At 35.5% G+C, this 20,981-nt stretch overlaps 1 protein-coding gene across 1 annotated transcript; it reads left to right on the forward strand.

Annotated features, from left to right (window-relative positions):
- The first annotated feature begins 17,708 nt into the window (after positions 1-17,708).
- On the forward strand, positions 17,709-18,149 carry LOC107014290. The gene has a single exon (XM_015214141.1). The coding sequence runs from the start codon at positions 17,709-17,711 to the stop codon at positions 18,147-18,149; it is 441 nt and encodes a 146-aa protein (XP_015069627.1).
- The last annotated feature ends 2,832 nt before the right edge of the window (positions 18,150-20,981 follow it).

The following is a 20,981-nucleotide window of genomic DNA, read 5'->3' on the forward strand; positions in this document are numbered from 1 at the left end:
TATGAATATGTTATATTCATAAATTTTAATATGATGTTGTCCAACATGTTTAAAAATGTTACCGTTAAAGTCATGAACTAAGATTGGTTAAAAGGACCTCTATGAATTCACATCTTGAGTGTATTGCTTATCTTATGCCAATAAATTGGCTAACAGTACATTGTTCCAAAAGGATGGTTGCAAATGGCTATAAATTTATGTTAAATGATTGAAGTATTGGCTAATTGTTCATACATATTAAATTTAAATATGAACACACGTAAAATTTGCTTATGCCAACAAAAAAATGGTTATGTAGTTTAATATGCAAGTGTTTAGGCCAAGACTAATCATATGTCAATCTTTTGTAGTTAGAGTAAAGAAATGACAACATAAGCACTTCTAAACAAATTCAATGAACCCATTTCCAAGAGCATGCCATTCATTGGCACAACTTCCAATATGTTCTACAAGAATGATATATGAACTTATGAAACTCATTGAATGAAGTGCTCATCGTCCATTATTGATGACATGAAGCTACTACACTAAAGAAAGTAAGTAACGTTAGAAATAACATAACTAAAGAGGTCTAAGTTAAAGAAATGACCAGAATGAGGTGTTAAAGGAAGTGATACAAGCCTCACTTACACCATAGCTACTATGTTAAAAATACTCACGAATGAAGGTGTTAGAATGTGTGAGACTAGTCTCACTAACACCAAAGGATGATATGTAAGGACAATTCACGTTTCATCAATGTAACGTAAGGATTACAAGTCATCAATAGAGTAAGTAGTTATCAATTTAGAAGCAAGCTTCCATAATGTTTGAGTCAACTCTAAAAGATAAAGAATATAATGAAAGTGAGAAAGCACCAATAGACTAGTTATGAGCATGTGCTTGCCCGTGTAAATCTCATGAGATGAGGCTACCACCGAGGTGGATAAGTAGTCTCCTTAAGTCCCTAGTCTTCGAACTATGTCTAGCCAACATAGGAACTAGCCTGTGGTTTCCACCTAAGATAGCAAGGTATGTTTGGATTTCACCTTGGCCAGTGCGATCACCACTTTTTGATGTGGGGTAGACATTTAATTTCATGTCTAGGTAACATGATATATATCGGTTAATGCTCAAAACATGTTCTTGATTCACTATAGCCGTGAGGCACTCCTTTTCGGTGTTGAGTGAACACCTAAGAGTGATTCGCCTTATCCGGGAATCACCCCTTTTCAGTGTAAGTAAGACACTGGATTTCATGAATAGCTCACATGATCTAGATTCATTTTAATATGTGAATCACCTCTTTTCGGTGTGGGGAAGACACTGATCTCAAGTTAGCTCGCATGATCTTACTTCTAAAGATGTCTCTACGAAAGCAAGGATGAATGATGATGGAGCGTATGATCAAAGTGAGCTATGAAGAATAGCTTAAGAATGTCAATTACCAATATCAATACTTATGAATTTTCAGCAAATAATGGGCAAGGACAAATAAGATTGGTTTATAATGACTTCTTATATGATGTCAATAAAGGAGAGTAGAAGCATAATGACAACTCGAAACCTCATAACTTCCCTAACATGAATGTAAAGAAACATATGGCATAGCCAATGGAGATTGGCTTATGAAATTTTAATGGATACATAGAGTAACGAATGACTCATTGTGAGGTAGTTAAATCATTCCTTAGTCCTCGGATTACTTACTTGATTCATTGTGGGTATGGGACTATAATGAATCATTGCACTTGTAAGCAAAACATAGGATCAATGGAATCATTGAACTACACAACAAGAAGAAGGAAAAGACTGAAAAAAAATTTTAAGTGTAAAAATAGGGGCTCTCGAGTTTAGCATAGCAAAATTTCAAATTTTTGCTCGAGTTGTTCTAAAATTATATTGATGATTCTAATGACTTGTAATCCCATATAAAATGAGTGGTGTGCTTTGAATGCATCAAAATACGTTGTATTCATACCACAATTCACAAATAATGAATTAGGAAAGTCTAGTGAAGTCACTTTCCAGAAAAGACATGTTGTTTAGGAAGAGCTTTCCTTGATCATGCATAGCCTTATGTATATGTGTGCATACACCCATACTTAGTACAAGTGTGTACTAACCCTATACAATTAATTGTTTTTATAGGTGAAGGTCAGAGAGCAGATTCAAGATTCATTGCAGCGGTTTGGACATCAACGTTCTCCTAACCATTTGGTAGGTCCTGTTGATTTTGAGGATGCTACAGTTTTAGTCTAGCCTAGTAGTACACATAGCTAGTGAATGTTGTCCCTACAGTTTCTTTCATACTTTCATTTTGAAGCTTATAATAAGGTCGTGTTTGGCAAACTTATTTATGATATATTCATATTCTGTGTCGACTTGATTATTTATGATAGATGGTTGTTCTTTACTTTGAGCTTAGTATATGATGTAACTATGAATTAACTATATGAAGTCTATCTATACTACATAAATTTAAAAAGTTTTGAATTTTTTCCGCTAAAAATAACCATATCAATGTTATAAATGCTAGAAGAGGTTTGTCTACGACCTTAGAGAGGTCAACGACGCCAGTTGCAATTTGGATTCCAGAATTCGGGTCGTGACAAACTTGGTATAATAGCATGAGGTTAAATAACCTAGGAACTAAAGCTCAAAATAACCACGTTACATAATTTCTAGCTAATGGTTGTAAAGCGCGCCACAATCATGACTTAGAGACTATGCGATGATAGGAAATCTTCCTTTCTTCTACTCTTTATCGTGCTATATGGAATTTCGACATCTTGTCTCATTAAAGAATCTAACTCTCTTCTTGTATCTACATGTATAAAATGAATATAAGGAGAAATGCAGGTAGGAGAGTTGGTAAGGCAGCTGTTGAAGGAAACTAAGTTCCTCCTCAAGCCCCAGCTGCTGCAGATCAAGTGCCTGTCAACCCAGCTAGATGGACAGATGGTGAACTGAGGGAGGCATTGCTTCAAATGGCATAGGAAATCACCACTCAGGCCCAGACCATCACGGCTCAAGCCACAAGAGAGGGTGCTCCCAAGGAGAACCAGCATGCTGGCACTATGGCTAGCAGGCTGAGGGACTTCACCATAATGAATCCCCCAGTTTACTATGGATCCAAGGACTATGAGGATCCTCAGGATTTCGTGGATGACGTCCACAATATACCATGTACTATGGGATTTAATGAGGAGGCAAAGGTTGAATTGACTGCATATCAGCTCAAAGTCGTGGCACAGGTTTGGTACCGGATGTGGGCAGATGGTCGAGCACTAAAAGATGTTCCCATCACTTGGGATGTTCTCAAGACTCCCTTTCTGGAGAGGTTCTTTCCTAGAGAGCAAAGGGAAGCCAATGTTGAAGAGTTCATCAACCTGAGACATGGAGTTATGTCTGTCAAGGAGTATTCCTTGAAATTCGTTAAACTCTCAAAGTATGCTTCTTCTCTAGTGGCAAATAGCAGGGACGAAATGAGCAGGTTTGTGACTGTAGTGTTTGAGGATCTAGTGAAAGATTGTTGGGCAGCCATGTTGTATGACAACATGGATCTTGGAAGGTTGATGGTTCAGGCTCAGCAAGTGAAGGAGAGTCGCCGTAAGAGGAGTGTTCATGAAGGCAAGAAGCCTAAGACTGCGGACCAGACTGGTTCTATCTCAGGTAGGGCCTTATTTAGAGTCCAGAATAGGCCTAAGTTCATGAGGTATTCAGGTAATTCTGCTTCTTCAGGAAATGTGAATGCCAAAGTGAACAAGTCTGTCCCCAGAAAGGGCAATGATCGGAACATCTATCGAAAAAGCAACCCTTGTGGTAAATGTGGATGTTCTCATGGAGGTGAATGTTTAGTAGGTACTAATGCCTGCTTTGGGTGTGGCAAGACTGGACACATGGTCCGAGATTATCCTCAAATGATGAATCCGGCCAAGGCATATGTTCAACCTCGGCCAAATGCAAATGCTGCAGCCGAACCTCCTAAGAGGAACCAATTTTATGCGTTGAAATGTAGAGAGGAGCAAGAGAAGTCAATTGATGTAGTCACGGGTACGTTGCATGTCTTTTCTTTCCCTGTGTATGCATTTTTAGATCCAGGATCGACTCTATCATTTGTTACTCTTTTGATAGCTAATAGATTTAATGTGTTTCCTGAAATCTTGCATGATCCGATTCTAGTAAGTACTTTTATAGGGGACGGCATTAGAGCAGAAAGAGTGTATAAAAATTCCCCAATTCACATCCTTGATAGAGTCACTCAAGCTGATCTTGTGGAATTGGCCATGCTCGATTTTGATATAGTCTTGGGTATGGATTGGCTCCATAAATGTTATGCCACAATAGACTGTCGAAACAGGGTAGTGAGGTTTCAGTTTCCAAATAAGTTAGAGATGGAATGGGAAGGGTGTGGTTCAAGTCCAGTCGGCCAAATTGATTCACACTTAAAGGCAAATAAGATGATAGCTAAATGGCATTTATACAACTTAGTTAGATTCAATGACTTAGATCAAGAAGTTCCTTCCATAGACTTTATGTCAATAGTGAATGAGTTCCCAGATGTTTTTCCGAAGGATTACCAGGAGTCCCTCCTGAACGTGAGATTGACTTTTGTGTTGATTTATACCCCAACACAAAGCTAAATTCTATTCCCCCGTATCGGATGGCACCAGCTGAACTCAAAGAGTTGAAGTTGTAGTTAAAAGATCTACTTGATAAGGCATTTTCCCATGGGATGATCCAGTGTTGTTCGTAAAGAAAAATGATGGGACCTTAGAATGTGCATCTATTATCGGCAACTCAACACAGTCACTATAAAGAATAAGTACCATCTTCCCAGAATCGACGATCTATTTGACCAACTCCAAGGTTCAAGTTTCTATTCCAAGATAGAACTTCGGTTAGGCTATCATCAGCTTAGAGTGAGGCAAAAAGACGCCCTAAGATGGATTTTCATACTATATATGGGCATTATGAATTTCTGGTCATGTCATTCGGTCTCACTAACACACCAGCCGCGTTTATGGACCTTATGAATAGAGTCTTCCGTGAGTACCTTGATTCGTTTGTCATAGTATTAATAAATGACATCCGCATCTACTCTAAGTCTAGAGAAGAGCATGAAGTACACTTAAGAAAGACATTGCAACTACTTAGAGAACATCAGATGAATGCAAAGTTCAGCAAATGTGAATTCTGGCTGAGATCAATGACCTTCCTTGGTCATGTTGTGAACGACCAGGGTGTAGAAGTTGATCCTAAAAAGGTTGAGGTAGTGAAGATGTGGTCGAGACCCCTTACTCCTTCAGATATTCAAAGTTTTCTGGGTTTGGCCAATTATTACCGCAGGTTTGAGGAAGGATTTTCCACTATTGTTGCTCCATTGACAGCCCTGACGAAGATGAAGGTGAAGTTTGAGTGGTCTAAAAAATGTGAGAAGAGCTTCCAAGAGCTCAAAGACCGATTCACTTCAGCCCCTGTTCTCACGTTGCCAAGGAGTGGTGAAGGGTAGGTGGTAAATTGTGATGCTTACTGAGTAGGTTTGGGATGTATTCTTATGCAGGGTTGCAAGGTAATTGCATATGCTTTCAGGCAGTGGAAAGTCCACAAGAAGAATTACCCTACTCATGATCTTGAGTTAGCTGTTGTGGTCTTTACATTAAAACTTTGGAGGCATTATTTATATGGTGTACATGTTGATGTATTTACTGACCATAAAAGTCTTTAGTATTTTACACAGAGAGAGCTAAATCTTCGTCAGAGGAGATGGCTGGTGCTTCTTAAAGATTATGATATGAGTGTTCATTATCACCCAGGTAAGGCCAATGTAATGGCTGATGCATTGAGCCGTTTGAGCATGGGCAGTGTGGTTCATATTGATGATGAGAGGAAGGAGCTAGTTAAGGAGGTACACCAATTGGCTAGATTGGGTGTACGGCTAGTAGATACACCAAATGGGGGTGTTTCAGCTCATTCCAGTTCTGAATCTTCATTTGTTGTAGATGTCAAAGCCAAGAAGCACCTTGACCCAGTACTCATGGAGTTGAAAGACTCAGTGTTGAGTCATATGAATGAATCATTTTCCCTAGGAGGGGATGGTGTACTCAGGTACCAGAAAAAATTATGTGTTACCAATGCTAATAATTTGAGGCCTAATATTATTGCAGAAGTCAATGGCTCTAGGTATTCTATTTATCCAGGTTGTACCAAAATATATCATAACCTTAAAAAGGTCTATTGGTGGGAAGGTATGAAGCGTTATATCTCGAAGTTTGTGGAGGAGTGTCCAAATTACCAACAGGTTAAGGCCGAACACCTTAAACCTGGGGGTCTCACCCAGTCGATTGAGATCCAACTTTGAATTGGGAGGCTATTAATATGGATTTTGTGGTTGGTCTACCAAAGACTAAGAAACTACTTGATTCAATTTGGTTTATTGTTGATAGGATGTCTAAGTCTTTTCACTTCATTCCTGTGAAGTCTAATTACAGATCTGAAGACTATGCCAAGCTGTATATTTATGAGATAGTGAGATGGCATGGGATTCCTCTGTCTATCATTTCGGATAGGGGATCCCAATTTACTTGTCATTTTTGGAGATCTTTCCAAAAGAGCTTGGGTACACAGGTGAAGCTTAATACTGTTTTTCATCCACAAACGGATGGACAAGCAGAGTGTACCATTCAGACCCTTAAATACATATTGAAATCATGTGTGATTAACTTCAAGGGGAGTTGCGCTGATCACTTGTCGCTGATAGAGTTCTTTTACAATAATAGCTACCATTCCTTTATAGGAAGGCACGTTTTTGATGCACTATATGCCAAAAGATGTAGGTCTCCGGTTGGGTTGTTTGAGGTAGGATAATATTCCATCCTTGGCCCTGAGGTCATACATGAGACCGAGGAGAAGGTGAGGATGATGAGGGATAGATTGGCTACTGCTTACAATCGTCAAAAATCCTATGCAAACAACAGAAAGAGAGCCCTTGAATTTGAGGTGGGTGATCAAGTTTAGGTGTGGATATCACCCATGAAAGGGGTGATGAGGTTTGGTAAGAAGGGTACGTTGAGTTTGAGGTACATAGGTGCTTATGAGATCTTGTAGTGAGTAGGAAATGTTGCCTACGAACTAAAGTTACCTCAATACTCGGCTTCTTTTCATCCAGTGTTTCACGTTTCAATCCTAAAGAAGTGTCTATGCGATTCCACATTCATCCTGCCTATTGAGGGGTTAGGAGTTGATGAGAACCTTTTTTATGAAAAGGTTCTAGTCAAAATATTAGATCGCAAAGTGAAGCTACTGAGGAACGAAGAGGTTGTGACCGTGAAGGTACTATGCAGGAACCACCTTGTTGAGGGAGCAACATGGGAGGCCGAGGCCGACATAAGATCCCGTCACCCTCATTTATTTAGTTTTTGAGATTAGATATACTCTTCCTAAGTTTAGTTTTGTCTAAGAGAACTCTAAGTCATAGTACATTAGTCGATCTTGGTATTGTAAGTCCCTAATTGTATGTCCTATAATTCCACTATGTGAGTTAAAATGAAGTAATATTACAAGTCATGTTCCTGTTTTTGTATATCGAGATATGATTTTTGTGTTGCATGAGTTGAGATGTGCATTAAGTTAAGTGTGATTGATAAGGAAATTCCTCAATCTCAAATATGAAGCTTCAGGTAAGATTGAATGTTATGCATCATCCAAATAAGTATGAATGAGATATTCATAAAAGAGAAAAGTTTAAGCATGTTAAAGTAACTTTCGAAAATCATCCTCTTTGTCTTAAATGATGTGTAGTGTCATTCGGGGACGAATGTTCCTAAAGGGGGGATAATGAAACATTTACGGAAAATTTCATGTCTAGTGAAGATCCCAATACGTCTTTAAGAATGCGTATTGAGGATATATATATAGGCATTCAAATGCACAATATTGAGAAATAATAGGCATAGTATAGAAAATTGGCTAAGGGATATTAGTCAATTTCTATATAATACCCAAATAAGTAAAATATTTGGCATAGTAGAAAATATTGGCTTAAAGAGTGTTGGCCAATTTTTTTAAGTATTAATGAGCTAGTTTAAGAAATGTAACTTAAATGAAGACCCTGGCTAAAAAAAATGACATCTGAACAAAACATAAGAAGTACTAGGCATCCAAGTGTCAAGCCAAGCACCATTCCACAAGACAATCTAATATGATCATGTAAATTAAGCAGTGCTCAAGGACATAATGAGGGTCCTTGGGACAATAAATAAATATTCCAAATAGAACATAAAGAATAGTTAGTTAGGAAAGTACAACCAACCCATGTGTAAGCACATGTCCAAAGCATGTGGGAATCACGCATAGGAGGGGCCCACCCTAACCGAATTCAGTTAGGGTAGTAAAGGGGCAGCATTTGCAGACGGGTCCTTCCATGTGGGGACTAACTACCTAACCAACTATAGGCTCTAACTAAATGTGCTCACTAGATAACTAACCTAGACTAACCAAAATGGACCCACTAGACACCCGACAACCTAGGACTAAACCGGGTTGACGCTTACCTAGTACTAGTTAAAGAGACAACTTAGTACCTAATCTAGGATAGTCCAAAGAGTTAGTTATGGTCCTATGAACATAGGGGTACTTTAGTAATTTCCCAATATTACCTAATTCATTAATTTAGCAACTTAATTAATCAATATAAAAGGGATAAAACCTAAACTACAAAGGAAATTTCAAGATTTCGATTAAGACAAGAAAGGGACAACCTAGTACCTAATCTAGGATGGTCCTAAAGAGTTTATTACGGTTCTAATGACTTAGGAATACTTTAGAAATTACCTTAGATCCCTAAATTAATTAAATTATGGATTTAATTAATTAATATAAAGTCAAAATATTGACCAAAACCATAGTCAACACCAATTTCCCGATTCTGGGTCAAGTCAACACTCTCCTATCTTTAGTATACTTAGGAGGGGCATTTTGGTAATTAAATAAATAGTTTATTAAATTAACTTATTAAACCTTAGTTGAATGAGTCAAGTCAGTTACTAAGACTTAGAGTCACCTTCAATCACTAAGTATTTCACAAAACGCAAAACAGTACACAACAAAGTGAAAACGAAAAAGTTGCATAAGACTTTCTCAGGCGATTTCAAGGGTTCTTCTAGGTTTCATTCAAGGTGGTCTTCGTAGATTAGTTTCTACCTAAGGTATGGGTTTATCTCCTGGAATTCTTTATCCTAGAGTACTTTCGTCGGGATGATTCATGAGATCTTGAAAACTAGGGTTGTTCCCATCGTCTTCGTCGAACTTCCTTTCCCTAGTATCCTTGTACGATTGCAATGTTGAATAGGTTAGAGAACATGTTGTTGGGTTCTTGAATTATGAATGTCTAATGAACCTATAAAATTGTAACCGTATGAAGTTAAATGTTTAAAACGTGAATTAAGAATCGAGGATATGCTAGTTACGTCTTTAAATGTGTAAGTGTTGATGTGTTTGTCCAAATGTTGACTTTCTGTTATTGTGACGTTATGAAGATGTCATATTCATAAAATGTTAATATGATGTTGTCCAAGATGTTTAAAAACGTTATCCTTAAAGTCATGAACTGAGATTGGTTAAAAGGACCTCCATGAATTCACATCTCGAGTGTATTGCTTATCTTATGCCAATAAATTGGCTAACAGTACATTGTCCCAAAAGGATGCATTAAAATAGCTATAAATTTATGTTAAATGATTAAAGTATTGGCTAATGGTTCATACATATCAAATTTAAATATGAACATAAGTAAAATTGGCTTATCCCAACAAAAAAATGGTTATGTAGTTTAATATCCAAGTGCTTAGGTCAAGACTAATCATATACCAATCTTGTTTAGTTAGAGTAAAGAAATGACAACATAATTACTTCTAAACTAATTCAACCAATCCATATCAAAGAGAATGTCATTCATTGGGACAATTCCCAACATGTTCTACAATAATGATATATTAACTTATGAAATTCATTGAATTAAGTGCTCATTGTCCATAATCGATGATATGAAGCTACTACAATAAAAGTAAGCAAGTAAAGTGAGCAATAACATAACTAATGAGGTCTAAGTTAAAGAAATGACCAGAATGAGGTGTTAAAGGAAGTAAGACAAGGCTCACTTACACCTAAGCTACTATGTAAAAAATACTTACGAATGAAGGTGTTAGAATGTGTGAGACTAGTCTCATTAACACCAAAGGATGATATGTAAGGACAACTCACATTTCATCAATGTACAGTAAGGACTACAAGTCATCAATAGAGTAAGTAAATCTCAATCTAGAAGGAAGCTTCCATAATATTTGAGTCAACTCTAAAAGATAAAGAAGATAGCGAAAATGAGCAAAGCACCAATAGACTAGTTATGAGCATGTGCTTGCACGGGTAAGTCTCATCATAAGAGGCTACCACCGAGGTGGATAAGTAGTCTCCTTAAATCCCTAGTCTTCGAACTATGTCTAGCCAACATAGGAACTAGCCTGTGGTTTCCACCTAAGAGAGCTAGGTATGTTTTGATTTCACCTTGGCTAGTGAGATCACCTCTTTTTGGTGTTAGGTAGACACTGGATTTCATGTCTAGATCACATCATCTATGTCGGTTAATTCTCAAAACATGTTCTTGGTTCACTTTAGCCGTGAGTCACTCCTTTTCAGTGTGGAGTGAACACCTGAGATGGATTCTCCTCAGCTGGGAATCACCTTTTTTTGGTGTGGGGCAGACACTGGATTTCATGAGTAGCTCACATGATCTAGATTCATTTTAATAAGTGAATCACCTCTTTTTGGTGTGGGAAAGCCACTGGATTTCATGTTAGCTCTCATGATCTTACTTCTAAAGATGTCTATATGAAAGCAAGAAAGAATGATGATGGAACGTACGTTCAAAGTGAGCTATGAAGAAGAGCTTAAGAATGTCAATTGTCAATGAATACTCATGATGTTTCAGTAAATAATGGGCAAGGACAAATAAGATTGGCTTATAATGACTTCTTAGATGATGCCAATAAAGGGAAGTAGAAACATAATGAAAACTAAAAACCTCATAACTTCCCTAACATGAAAGTAATGAAACCGATGGAATAGTCAATGGAGATTGGCTTATGAAATGTTAATGGATATATAGAGTAACGAAAGACTCATTGTAAGGTTGTGAAATCATTCCTTAGTCCTCGAATTACTTACTTAATTCATTGTGGGTATGATACTACAATGAATCATTTCACTTGTACGTAAAATATAGGATCAAACGAATCATTGAGCTACACAACAAGAAGACGGAAAAGATTGAAAACAATTCCAAGTGTTGAAAAAGGGACTCTCGTGTTTAGCATAGCAAAATTTTAAATTTTCGCTCGAGTTGGTCTACAATTAGGTTGATGATTCTAATGTCTTGTAATCACATAGAAAATGAGTTGTGTTCTTTGAATGCAATAAAATACGTCATATTCATACAACAATTCACAAATAACGAATTAGGAAAGTCTAGTGAAGTCACTTTCCAGAAATGGCATGTTGTTTAGGAAGAGCTTTCCTTGATCATGCATAGACTTATGTGTATGTGTGCATACACCCATACTTAGTACAAGTGTGTACTAACCATATACAATTTATTATTTTTTTAGGTGCATGTAGAGAGTAGATTGAAGATTCATTGCAGCGGTTTGGACATCAGAGTTCTCCAGAGCATTTGGTAGGTCCTCTTGATTTCGAGGATGCTACAGTTTTAGTCTAGCCTAGTCATAGACATAGCTAGTGGATGTTTTTCCTAGCGTTTTTTCATACTTCCATTTTGAAGCTTTGTAATAAGGTTGTGTTTGGCAAACTTATTTATGATATATTCATCTTCTGTTTCGAATTGATTATTTATGATAGATGGTTGTTCTTTATTTTGAGCTTAGTATATGATGTAACTATGTAATTACTATATGAAGTCTATGTATACTTCAGAAAATTAAAAAGTTTTAAATTTTTTCGCTAAAATTAACCATATGAATGTGATGAATGTAAGAAGAGGCTTTTCTGCAACCTTTGAGAGGTCAACGACGCTGATTGCAATTCAGGTTCCAGAATCCGGGTCATGAAACTTAGTTAGAGTTCATATTCATAAGTCATATTCATATCTTATTTGTATTCGCAAAACTAAGAGAGATTCGCAATAACCGATATAGACCATGTGAGCTACATGTAACCTAGTGTTGTACCCCCACACCAAAAAGAGGTGTATCAATTTCCTAGGGTGAAACAGACATATCTAGGTATAATGTGGATCCACTAGATAAGACCAATGTGGGAACATAGTTATGGGATGTGGATATTTATTCTAGAAAGTTTATACTTTTATCATGCAGGTTTCCATCTCATGAGACACCGTAATGTGAACCCAACTACTAGCGTGAAGGAACCCATCTATAATCAGATATATTCGGTGCAAATCACAATTCCCCTTAAAGTATCATTAAGCCTTTAGTTATGCGTTAGTTCATAAATAATTCTTTAAGGAATTAACTACTCTTAAAGTGTATAGCTCAAATGTTTCAAAGATGAGGACAACCTCTGATTAAAGAACCAAGAGCATGTGAGAATGTTCTTTCGTATCTTTTTCATATAGTGTTTTAGGAGAATTGCCTTTTGTTAAGCATATTAACACTAACATAATCATATCATAGCATTCTTACTCCTAACATAACATAACATAACATCAATAGTTGTATGATAGCATAACATACATGTTCATATCATAGTATACTTGATCATAATTAGTGTTGTAGGGAAGAGGAAGAAGACTCAACACCAAAATAAATAAATCAATTAAGTACCTCAACCATAAGTGTATCAACAATTAAATATAAAACTATATATTAAGTAAGTACCTCCACCATAAGTTTACCAACAAGTCAACATTAAACTATAACCAATTTGAAAACCTTAATTCATAGCTCTATAGGCTTTCTTGAAGATTCAACACTAAATATTGTGATATTTATTCATCATATAGGGTAACATCACAATACAATAATGAATTACATAAAAACGGACTTTATTCTCAGCCTTCGTTCATCAATCAAAGCATACTAGGGTTTAGATTTGAGAAATAAGGAAGAATCATGAGTCTTGTGAGAATTCAAAAAGTCCTAGGGTTATCGTCTTATAGTTAGATTTATAAAGGTAATAAGTTACATTACCAATCCTCTTAACGTGTAATTATATAATTAACTAAAGCTAAAACCCCTAAACTAACACTAAAAACATTAAATTTGGCAGCATCTACGGCCATCCATTCACGGACCGTGGATGGGTTCACGCCCCCGTGCTGCACCTCCGTCCCTTTGGTTAGAGAATCATATTTACAATGGATTCAAGGAATCTTTCAGGTTTGATCCACAACCCCAATATACGGGGCGTGGATCCATTTACAGCTCGTCAATGGCCTCCGTAGGTCCTGCTGTCTTTCTGACACCTTTTATAATCAAAGGTTGGATCCTCCTCAAGGACCGCTAGGGTGATTTATTTGGGGGGGTCGTACCAGACATTTTGACACTAAACATATATTTTTTTCCATATACAATACATAACTTCAAAACCTTACTTCAAGACCTAAGACCACATTAGTCCAATTTACTAGCTTCCGAACATCATGGTTGTTTCTTGACGTTTATGCACTAACACTTTCTTACTAAGTTAGTTACATAATATTAGGTCTAAAAACATCATTTTTATACTTTTTAAGTCATTATACATCATATGAGGCTCTAGCTTAGGTCGTTATACTTTTGGGGTATTACACTTTTATAGAGTAAAACTCTAAGGCATGACTCAAGAATATGAAAGAAGTGAAATTCCTAAACATCACATAGCCTCTAATTCATAAGTGTGTCACGCTTCACACTAATGAACATGTCTCTACTATAAGTGACTTATGAGACATCATCCTAGAATCATTTTAAGACTTTTGCTTTGATATCAAGTTTGTCATGATCCAAGGGTACCCCCTAGACGTACCTAGGCACACAAAACTCCTAAAGGCACCTTTTGATCCACTTATCATATCATCACATAAAATATTTGAACAATAAGATTAAAAAAGCATTTAGGTCAACAAAATCTTAGAATTATGCAATTGTCTCAATTAGCAATATATTACAATACTTGAGTCAATTAGGGCCACAACCCAAAACAGCATAATCTGAAAGTGAAAGTACAAATATAAAACAACAATGATAGCTTCCCATGCTTGAATCATGTCTATTCACCATGATCAAGGAGAAATGAGCTAATCCAAGCTCTAGCCAAAGTGGGGACCACTGTGAGATCCGGACCCTACACTTGGGGGGAAATATAAGAAAAATATGGGTTAGTATAAAAATGCACTAAGTATGATTTTCATGCACAAAATCATGAAAATATGCTAAAAGGGATGTTTTAGTCTAATGAACGTTATTTACTAGTTTAAAGCATCATTTTAAATACAAAGCAAAAGTATAAGTCATAAGCATATTCACTACATAAATTATCACATGATAAGAGAACCATACCATTTCTACCCTCAAAGCATACTTCTGCAATGCCTTAATAAGATCCATAATCCTACCATGCTAAGTAAAGCTTATTGACTAACCATAATTCATAATTCATGTTCTTGTTCATATTCTTGTCATAATGGGTATAACCTTAATCGACATAGACTATGTGAGATTAACATGAATCTGGTATTACCCACACTGAAAAGTTGACTTACGTACCTAAGGTAAGACCATCATTTGTTATATTTTAAGTGGATCCACTAGCTAAATAATCTATGGGGGCACATAGTTTATACGATAAGGAGATTGTTACTATAAACCCCAACCTTGCTTAACAGGGGAGCTTCTATCTCATGAGTTTACTTCTAGAAACCCAGCCTTGTTTAACAAGAGAACCTCTATAAGGTATTCAATATCTACTTGGTTCTATGTATTTATCACAGATAGAACTATTTAAGTCATAAAAATTTTCATTAGGATAGCTCGTTAGATCATACGTTAGAATAGCCTTTCACCGTCCGTGTCTACATATAACTTTAGATTCAATTAGGTAAGAATTTCCTTTAAACATAGAATCTCCATCACTTGAAAAAAATTTTCTCATTATGTTCATTATGTGTTAATTAGAATATCTTTTCAATCAACACAACAACATCGTTATAATCTTAAACACTTCACTATTAAAGTGGTTTTAAATCATTCATCTCATAGTCAAGCATATTCTCATACATTTCCTTTTAAGTGCCATAGATCATATTCAATCAACAAATATAGAATTCTTATTTTATACATGAATAATAACATCATTCAATTAATTAAATTAGTATTAGCATAATATGGTAAAACTTTTCTTACATCAATTTACCCACATCACAAGGTTATAAATTGGATATATGGGGAATTTCATGGACTCATGGTATATTTGATTATGAAAACCACAATAATGAACTATTCAATAATTATTAAAAGTAACGAAATCATTATATTATTTTTGAGAAGAATCCATGACATGGAGTAAAACCCTAGATTTTTGGGGAAAATTCTACCTTTGATGTTGAGTTGTGAGGGGCCATGGGTGAAGGACTACCATACCTTAGTTATGATTCTCCAAATAAATTTAGTGAAAATGCTTCTTCTTCAAACTCTTTCTTGACTTTCTTCTTCTTCCTCGAAGTTATAGAGAGAGAGAGAGAGAGAGAGAGAGAGAGAGAGAGAGTTTTGGGGGGGGGAAGTTGGTTTTGATTTGGGATTTTTGAATCATAAAGAAGATGAATAATTTTCGGGGTCTTAAATCAATAAATAGTTGGTATAATTTAGTGTAAACAACATCACTTTGTATTAAATAATAATTTCAAACCCCAAAGTACCCCTTAATTATCTCCTAAAAGTGGTTTCCAGTCATCACCCATGAACCCCTCATTGACAGGTCGTGGTTGGACCCACGGCCCATGCTGGTGAAGCATGGGTCGAGGTCTGAGACTTGGTTCCGTAGGCTCTATCCACGGCCCCTCACCTATGAGGCGTGGGAGACCTACTAGGCTTGAGTGACCCCTCGTGGGTCAATGCCCAGGTATATTTTTGGTGCATTCCTCAAAGACCCATGTCTTTTCCTTAGGGTTTGAGCGTTGACGTTCTAACATAAAAACATTTATTTTAATGAATGGTGAGGTACACTTCTAGTCTCTAATCGTAATGTCACGCTCTAGTTAAGCTTACTAGTTTTCAGAGGGTTCACACTAGAGGTGGTTACCCATGATTATAAGAAGGAAAGAGGCAATTTTCCATGTCCTTAGAACATAAGCTATGATATATTATGATAAATGATGAGCTTTGATTGTTTCTTAGGTTTTCCTTCCATTATAAGTAAGACTAGTGATGGTTACCCATGTTCTGACTATGTATCAATTGAGATTACTTGAAGAAGTACTCCTTATATGTTGAAATGATCTATTATAATATTTTTTATGCTCTATGACTTATGTTGTCTGATTCTTATTTATGTTTATGCAAGTTATTATATTTATTACATTTTTTACTAACATACACTATTTCCCTCATTTTTTATCCAAATGAGGTTCTGGTGTTTCTGACTTTCATCCTCGTGGTTAAGATCTATAGTAGCATAAGAGTTGAGGATTGGTGAGTCCTCATTCATTCGAGTATTTAGCCACTACTTTTTGTATGATCGTCTCGGTTGTGTTTTGAACAATGTTGTATGGAATGTGTCCCGAGATTTGGTTGTATTAGATGGTTTTTCAGACAATTGTATCAAAATTTAGCTTCGTTTTATAAAATTTTGTTATCTTGAAATTATGTTTTAAAATCTTATCAATTTCAATTATGTTGACAATGAAACCTAAGTGTCTTATATGAGGCCTCTCGAGGTCTTGTGTGCAAATTTATTTTAAAATTCCAAACTCTCCAAATGATTCTACTAACACAAAATGTACCTACAAGAGCTGATAGACTGATAAAAATATCACATGACAATAATTTTTCCATTTATGGACTAATGGCAACTCTTTCATTATGAAAGCTTTGAAAAGGCTAAAAACTCAACTAATACTCTCTTGACCACTTTAGAAACATAGAATTCTAGCACATTTATTTTTGGAGAAGATCTAGCCTTTAATATCATACACTAGCACAATTAATTAATGACATATGATCTAACTTACTTACCTTCTTAGCATATTACTCAATGTGTTATTTTTTTTAAAAAAAAGTCAGTTGATAAATAAAAATTATTTATATAGTTGTAATTAATAATTTTATCTTAATTAATTTAGTTCCAAATTAACTTTTTAGCAAATTAAAGTTTTTCCAACACAATTGGTATTAAATTGAAGTTATTGATTTTTTCCTTCAAACATTTATTAGAGTGGTTTAACTAAGCGTTGATGCATCTACACATGTTTAGAGTTAATTATGGTAAAATAATATCATGTATTTTAGATTTAATTTATTTATTACTAAAATTAATTTTTGTACTTATGTGATATTATTCAAAAAAAAAATTCTTATTCCTACTTAATATATTTTGACAAAAATAAAGCTTTTTTTTTATGAATAATGATATTATTTTTCATATTCACAAACGTAAGAATTACAAACAAAATGAAAATGAATTGATTCACTTTCTTCCTTTGTCATGTCTAAGGCAAAACTATGGCGGAAGAGCTTGATCAGAACCACGAGATAATGTCATTGAGGTGTGAAAGAAATTTGCTATTGAGGAAAGGTTATATGTTAGAAGCGATTCACAAGGTCACATTAGAAGCCAAGGAAATGGAAATTGGGGTCCTAAAACAGAATCTTGACCAACTAGACAGCACTGTAATGTTTTACAAAGGTGTATTTGAGGCAATAGAAAGAAAAGTTACACAACTGAAGCAGAAGCTTCACGAACAAGACAACAGGCAGTGGAAACTGAAAATGGGTTTACTGTATACTGTGAAGAGTGAGTTGGCAAAGATTAAGATTAAAGAGTTGAAAAATAAAGTCTTTAAATTGGAGAAGAAATTGAAGATTCAAGACAATGCAATTTCTCACGAACTTATTAATGAGAACATACAAGTTGGGGAATCTTCTGGTGCAAACATAGATTGATATGTCTATTGCATTATCTTACTACTTCTACATGTATTTTGGTGACAATTTTTTTTCTGAACAGAGTTTATTATGGAACTTTCTAAATAGATATTAATTGCGCTTTTATTGAATTAAAGTCATTTGAAAAAAGAAAAAAAATGTGTAAACATAAAAATACAAGGTAAATAATTGAAATCCATCAACTATAGGTCTTATAATTTTCTTTTCACATATTTGAATGAGAAAATTTTTGACGTTTGTCAATTACAATTTTAAAGTGTTGTAAAAGGTTTTTCTTTTCAAAAATAAATTTTTTTAAGACTTTTGTGTCACTTCTACTCACGCAATATTTTAAACAAAATATTTTGGACAATCATTTTTTCTAATATTTTTTCATACAAACTCTATGTGGCCTAGAAAAAATAATATAAATATTTCTTACGTATTTCAGTTATGCAAATTTTTATTTGCTATATATTTTAAAAGCATCAAAGGGGAGTGTAGTGCATGGAAGCTCTCATTGTATTCGAAATTTGAGAATGAGTCGAACAGAAGTCTATTTTATGTAGCCTTATAGGTCCTAAATTATTTTGTACTAAAATAATTCTTATAGATTATATATTTGTCTACATATATTTGAACCACGGAAAATATTAAGTTTGTTAGGTTAAGGATGGTCGACCTAAATGGTTAAACTCAAGCATCTACATATTAAAAGTTACAATACGCTAAGTTAGCATTTCACCGTATATTTGATAGAAATCTAATCTTTTATTTTTTTTAAAATTCTCAAGAAACATTAAATATTCTTACTAAGTAAAATGCATGTCAAGCATCACTGTAACAATCTAAAATCAAACCATAATTGCACTTACCATAAACTCTTACTAGAAAAGTCAGAATCCAAATACAAGCACTAAATTAAATAAGCTAACAATAAAAAGGCCTTAAGAAAATTAGACAAGGAGTGGGGCCTTAGTATAGATATAAACATAATGGTACAAAGTATACATAAATAGCTCGAAAGGTACTGATAACGTCAAAATATATACTTCTTGAAAGGAAATATAAACGGTTGTATATAATATATTCACCCAACTATGAGTCCGAGTTGATCCCACTGAGAATATGGAAGAATATTGTCAATAAAGAATATTTAACTCGATAGTCTTTATTTGAATAAAACAATAAAATGAATAAAAATAGCTTTGACCTAAGTATTTATTTATATTCAAATTATTAGAAATAACTAGGAATGTGTTCCCCATGATTTCATAAAATAGCAAGAATATTGTACTAGTGATCTATTCCAATTTTTAGCATGCAAGGTAGGTAAATTGGATATCCCTAAGTGATTGTTGCTCCTAGTAGGAAATTTCACCTCGCAACTTGGTAAGTTTTTGGTTGTCTACTTTACTAACCCTTACCTTTACCCCTAATTATCCCTCGCGTTAATTGAGTTGGGCATTAACCCAAACTTGAATTGATTAAGGTCACGCTATTAGATAGAAAAAAAATCCTTAACTAAATAATTGTTGTTTAATCATTTTATAATTCATTACCTCATTGATTCGACAAGTAGGAAAGAAACGAGTTCTAACGTTGGTGTAACGACCTGTTTAGTCGTTTTGAGCAGTAGAGTTTATTCTGGTAATAACTGTCAGGGTCGACGGACTCCACGACGGACTGTCGTGGGCACGACGGACCGTCGAGGGGGTCTCGTTCCAAAACACTTAGATTCTGAAAATTTGGATACTGAGATCGACTCTCTGAACTTCACGACGGAATGGAAGGACGGACCGTCGTTGGCACGACGGACCGTCACAGATCTTTCCACAGAATTGACTCTCTGAACTTTGTGACGGACATGCTGTACGGACCGTCACAGACTGCGTAACCCTGACTGGGTCGGAATTCTGCTTAAGTTTTTAAAGGGGCGTTTTGGACTATTCATGCTTGTAATTATAAAGTTAGTGGGTTATGGTTAATAATTCAATTACTTGGGGGTTAAAGGAGATAACCTTGAAATAAATATTGGGTTATTTTTATCATCTTTTATATTTAATTATATGACAATTAGGGTAAAAGAAATAGGGTTTGAACAAGAAAAATAGAAAGAGACAGAAAGAGGGGGAGAACGAGCGAGAAACAGAGAGAAGCGAAGAGGAAAGCAGAGGTTTTGAGAAGTAGCTTGCTTGATCACAATTCTTCGGTGGAGGTAGGTTATGGTTTATGCCTTTTCATAGTAAACTCTTAATAGCGAATGATATGTATTGGGTAGTATTGTAAAGTCTCCTATATGCTTAATTGTGTGCATGCATGATGTAATTATATAATTGTGATGAATTAGCATGATGAGGCTGTTGAATCTTAAACCTTAAAATCTTTTTGTTAATGATGATACCTTGGTATAAAAGAAGGCTTGATGAACTAAAAGATTGAGGATAGTAATGGATCGAGTGTCACGTTCCGACACCAGGATAGTAATGGATCGGGTGTCACGTTCCGACACAAGGATAGTGGTAGACTTTGTGATAGAGGTGGCGGGAGTGAAGCCAGATGACTTCACCATGGCATCAACAACTAAGAAGTTTCGTAAGGGAGGCGAGTTTAGTGGTTCTTACTCCAGAGGGCAGAGTTCAAGAGGTTATCCAGCCCGACCTATTCAGTCTTCACTGCAGGCTGTAGCTGGGGGTCCACCGCAGACCGGTCAACATTTCTCTGAGTCTGGAGGTTATCCCCAGACTTCGTCGTTCTCACAGAGACCTATGCTTGAATCCGGAGAGTGTTATGGATGTGGAGAGATCGGACATATTAGGAGGTTTTGTCCAAAACAAAGTTACAGACCCC

This window comes from Solanum pennellii, chromosome 3 (assembly GCF_001406875.1).
Source record: "Solanum pennellii chromosome 3, SPENNV200".
Taxonomy (NCBI): domain Eukaryota; kingdom Viridiplantae; phylum Streptophyta; class Magnoliopsida; order Solanales; family Solanaceae; genus Solanum; species Solanum pennellii.

Coding starts and splice junctions, on each gene's coding strand:
- LOC107014290 (XM_015214141.1), top strand. CDS start 17,709: ATGGCGGAAGAGCTTGATCAGAACCACGAGATAATGTCATTGAGGTGT.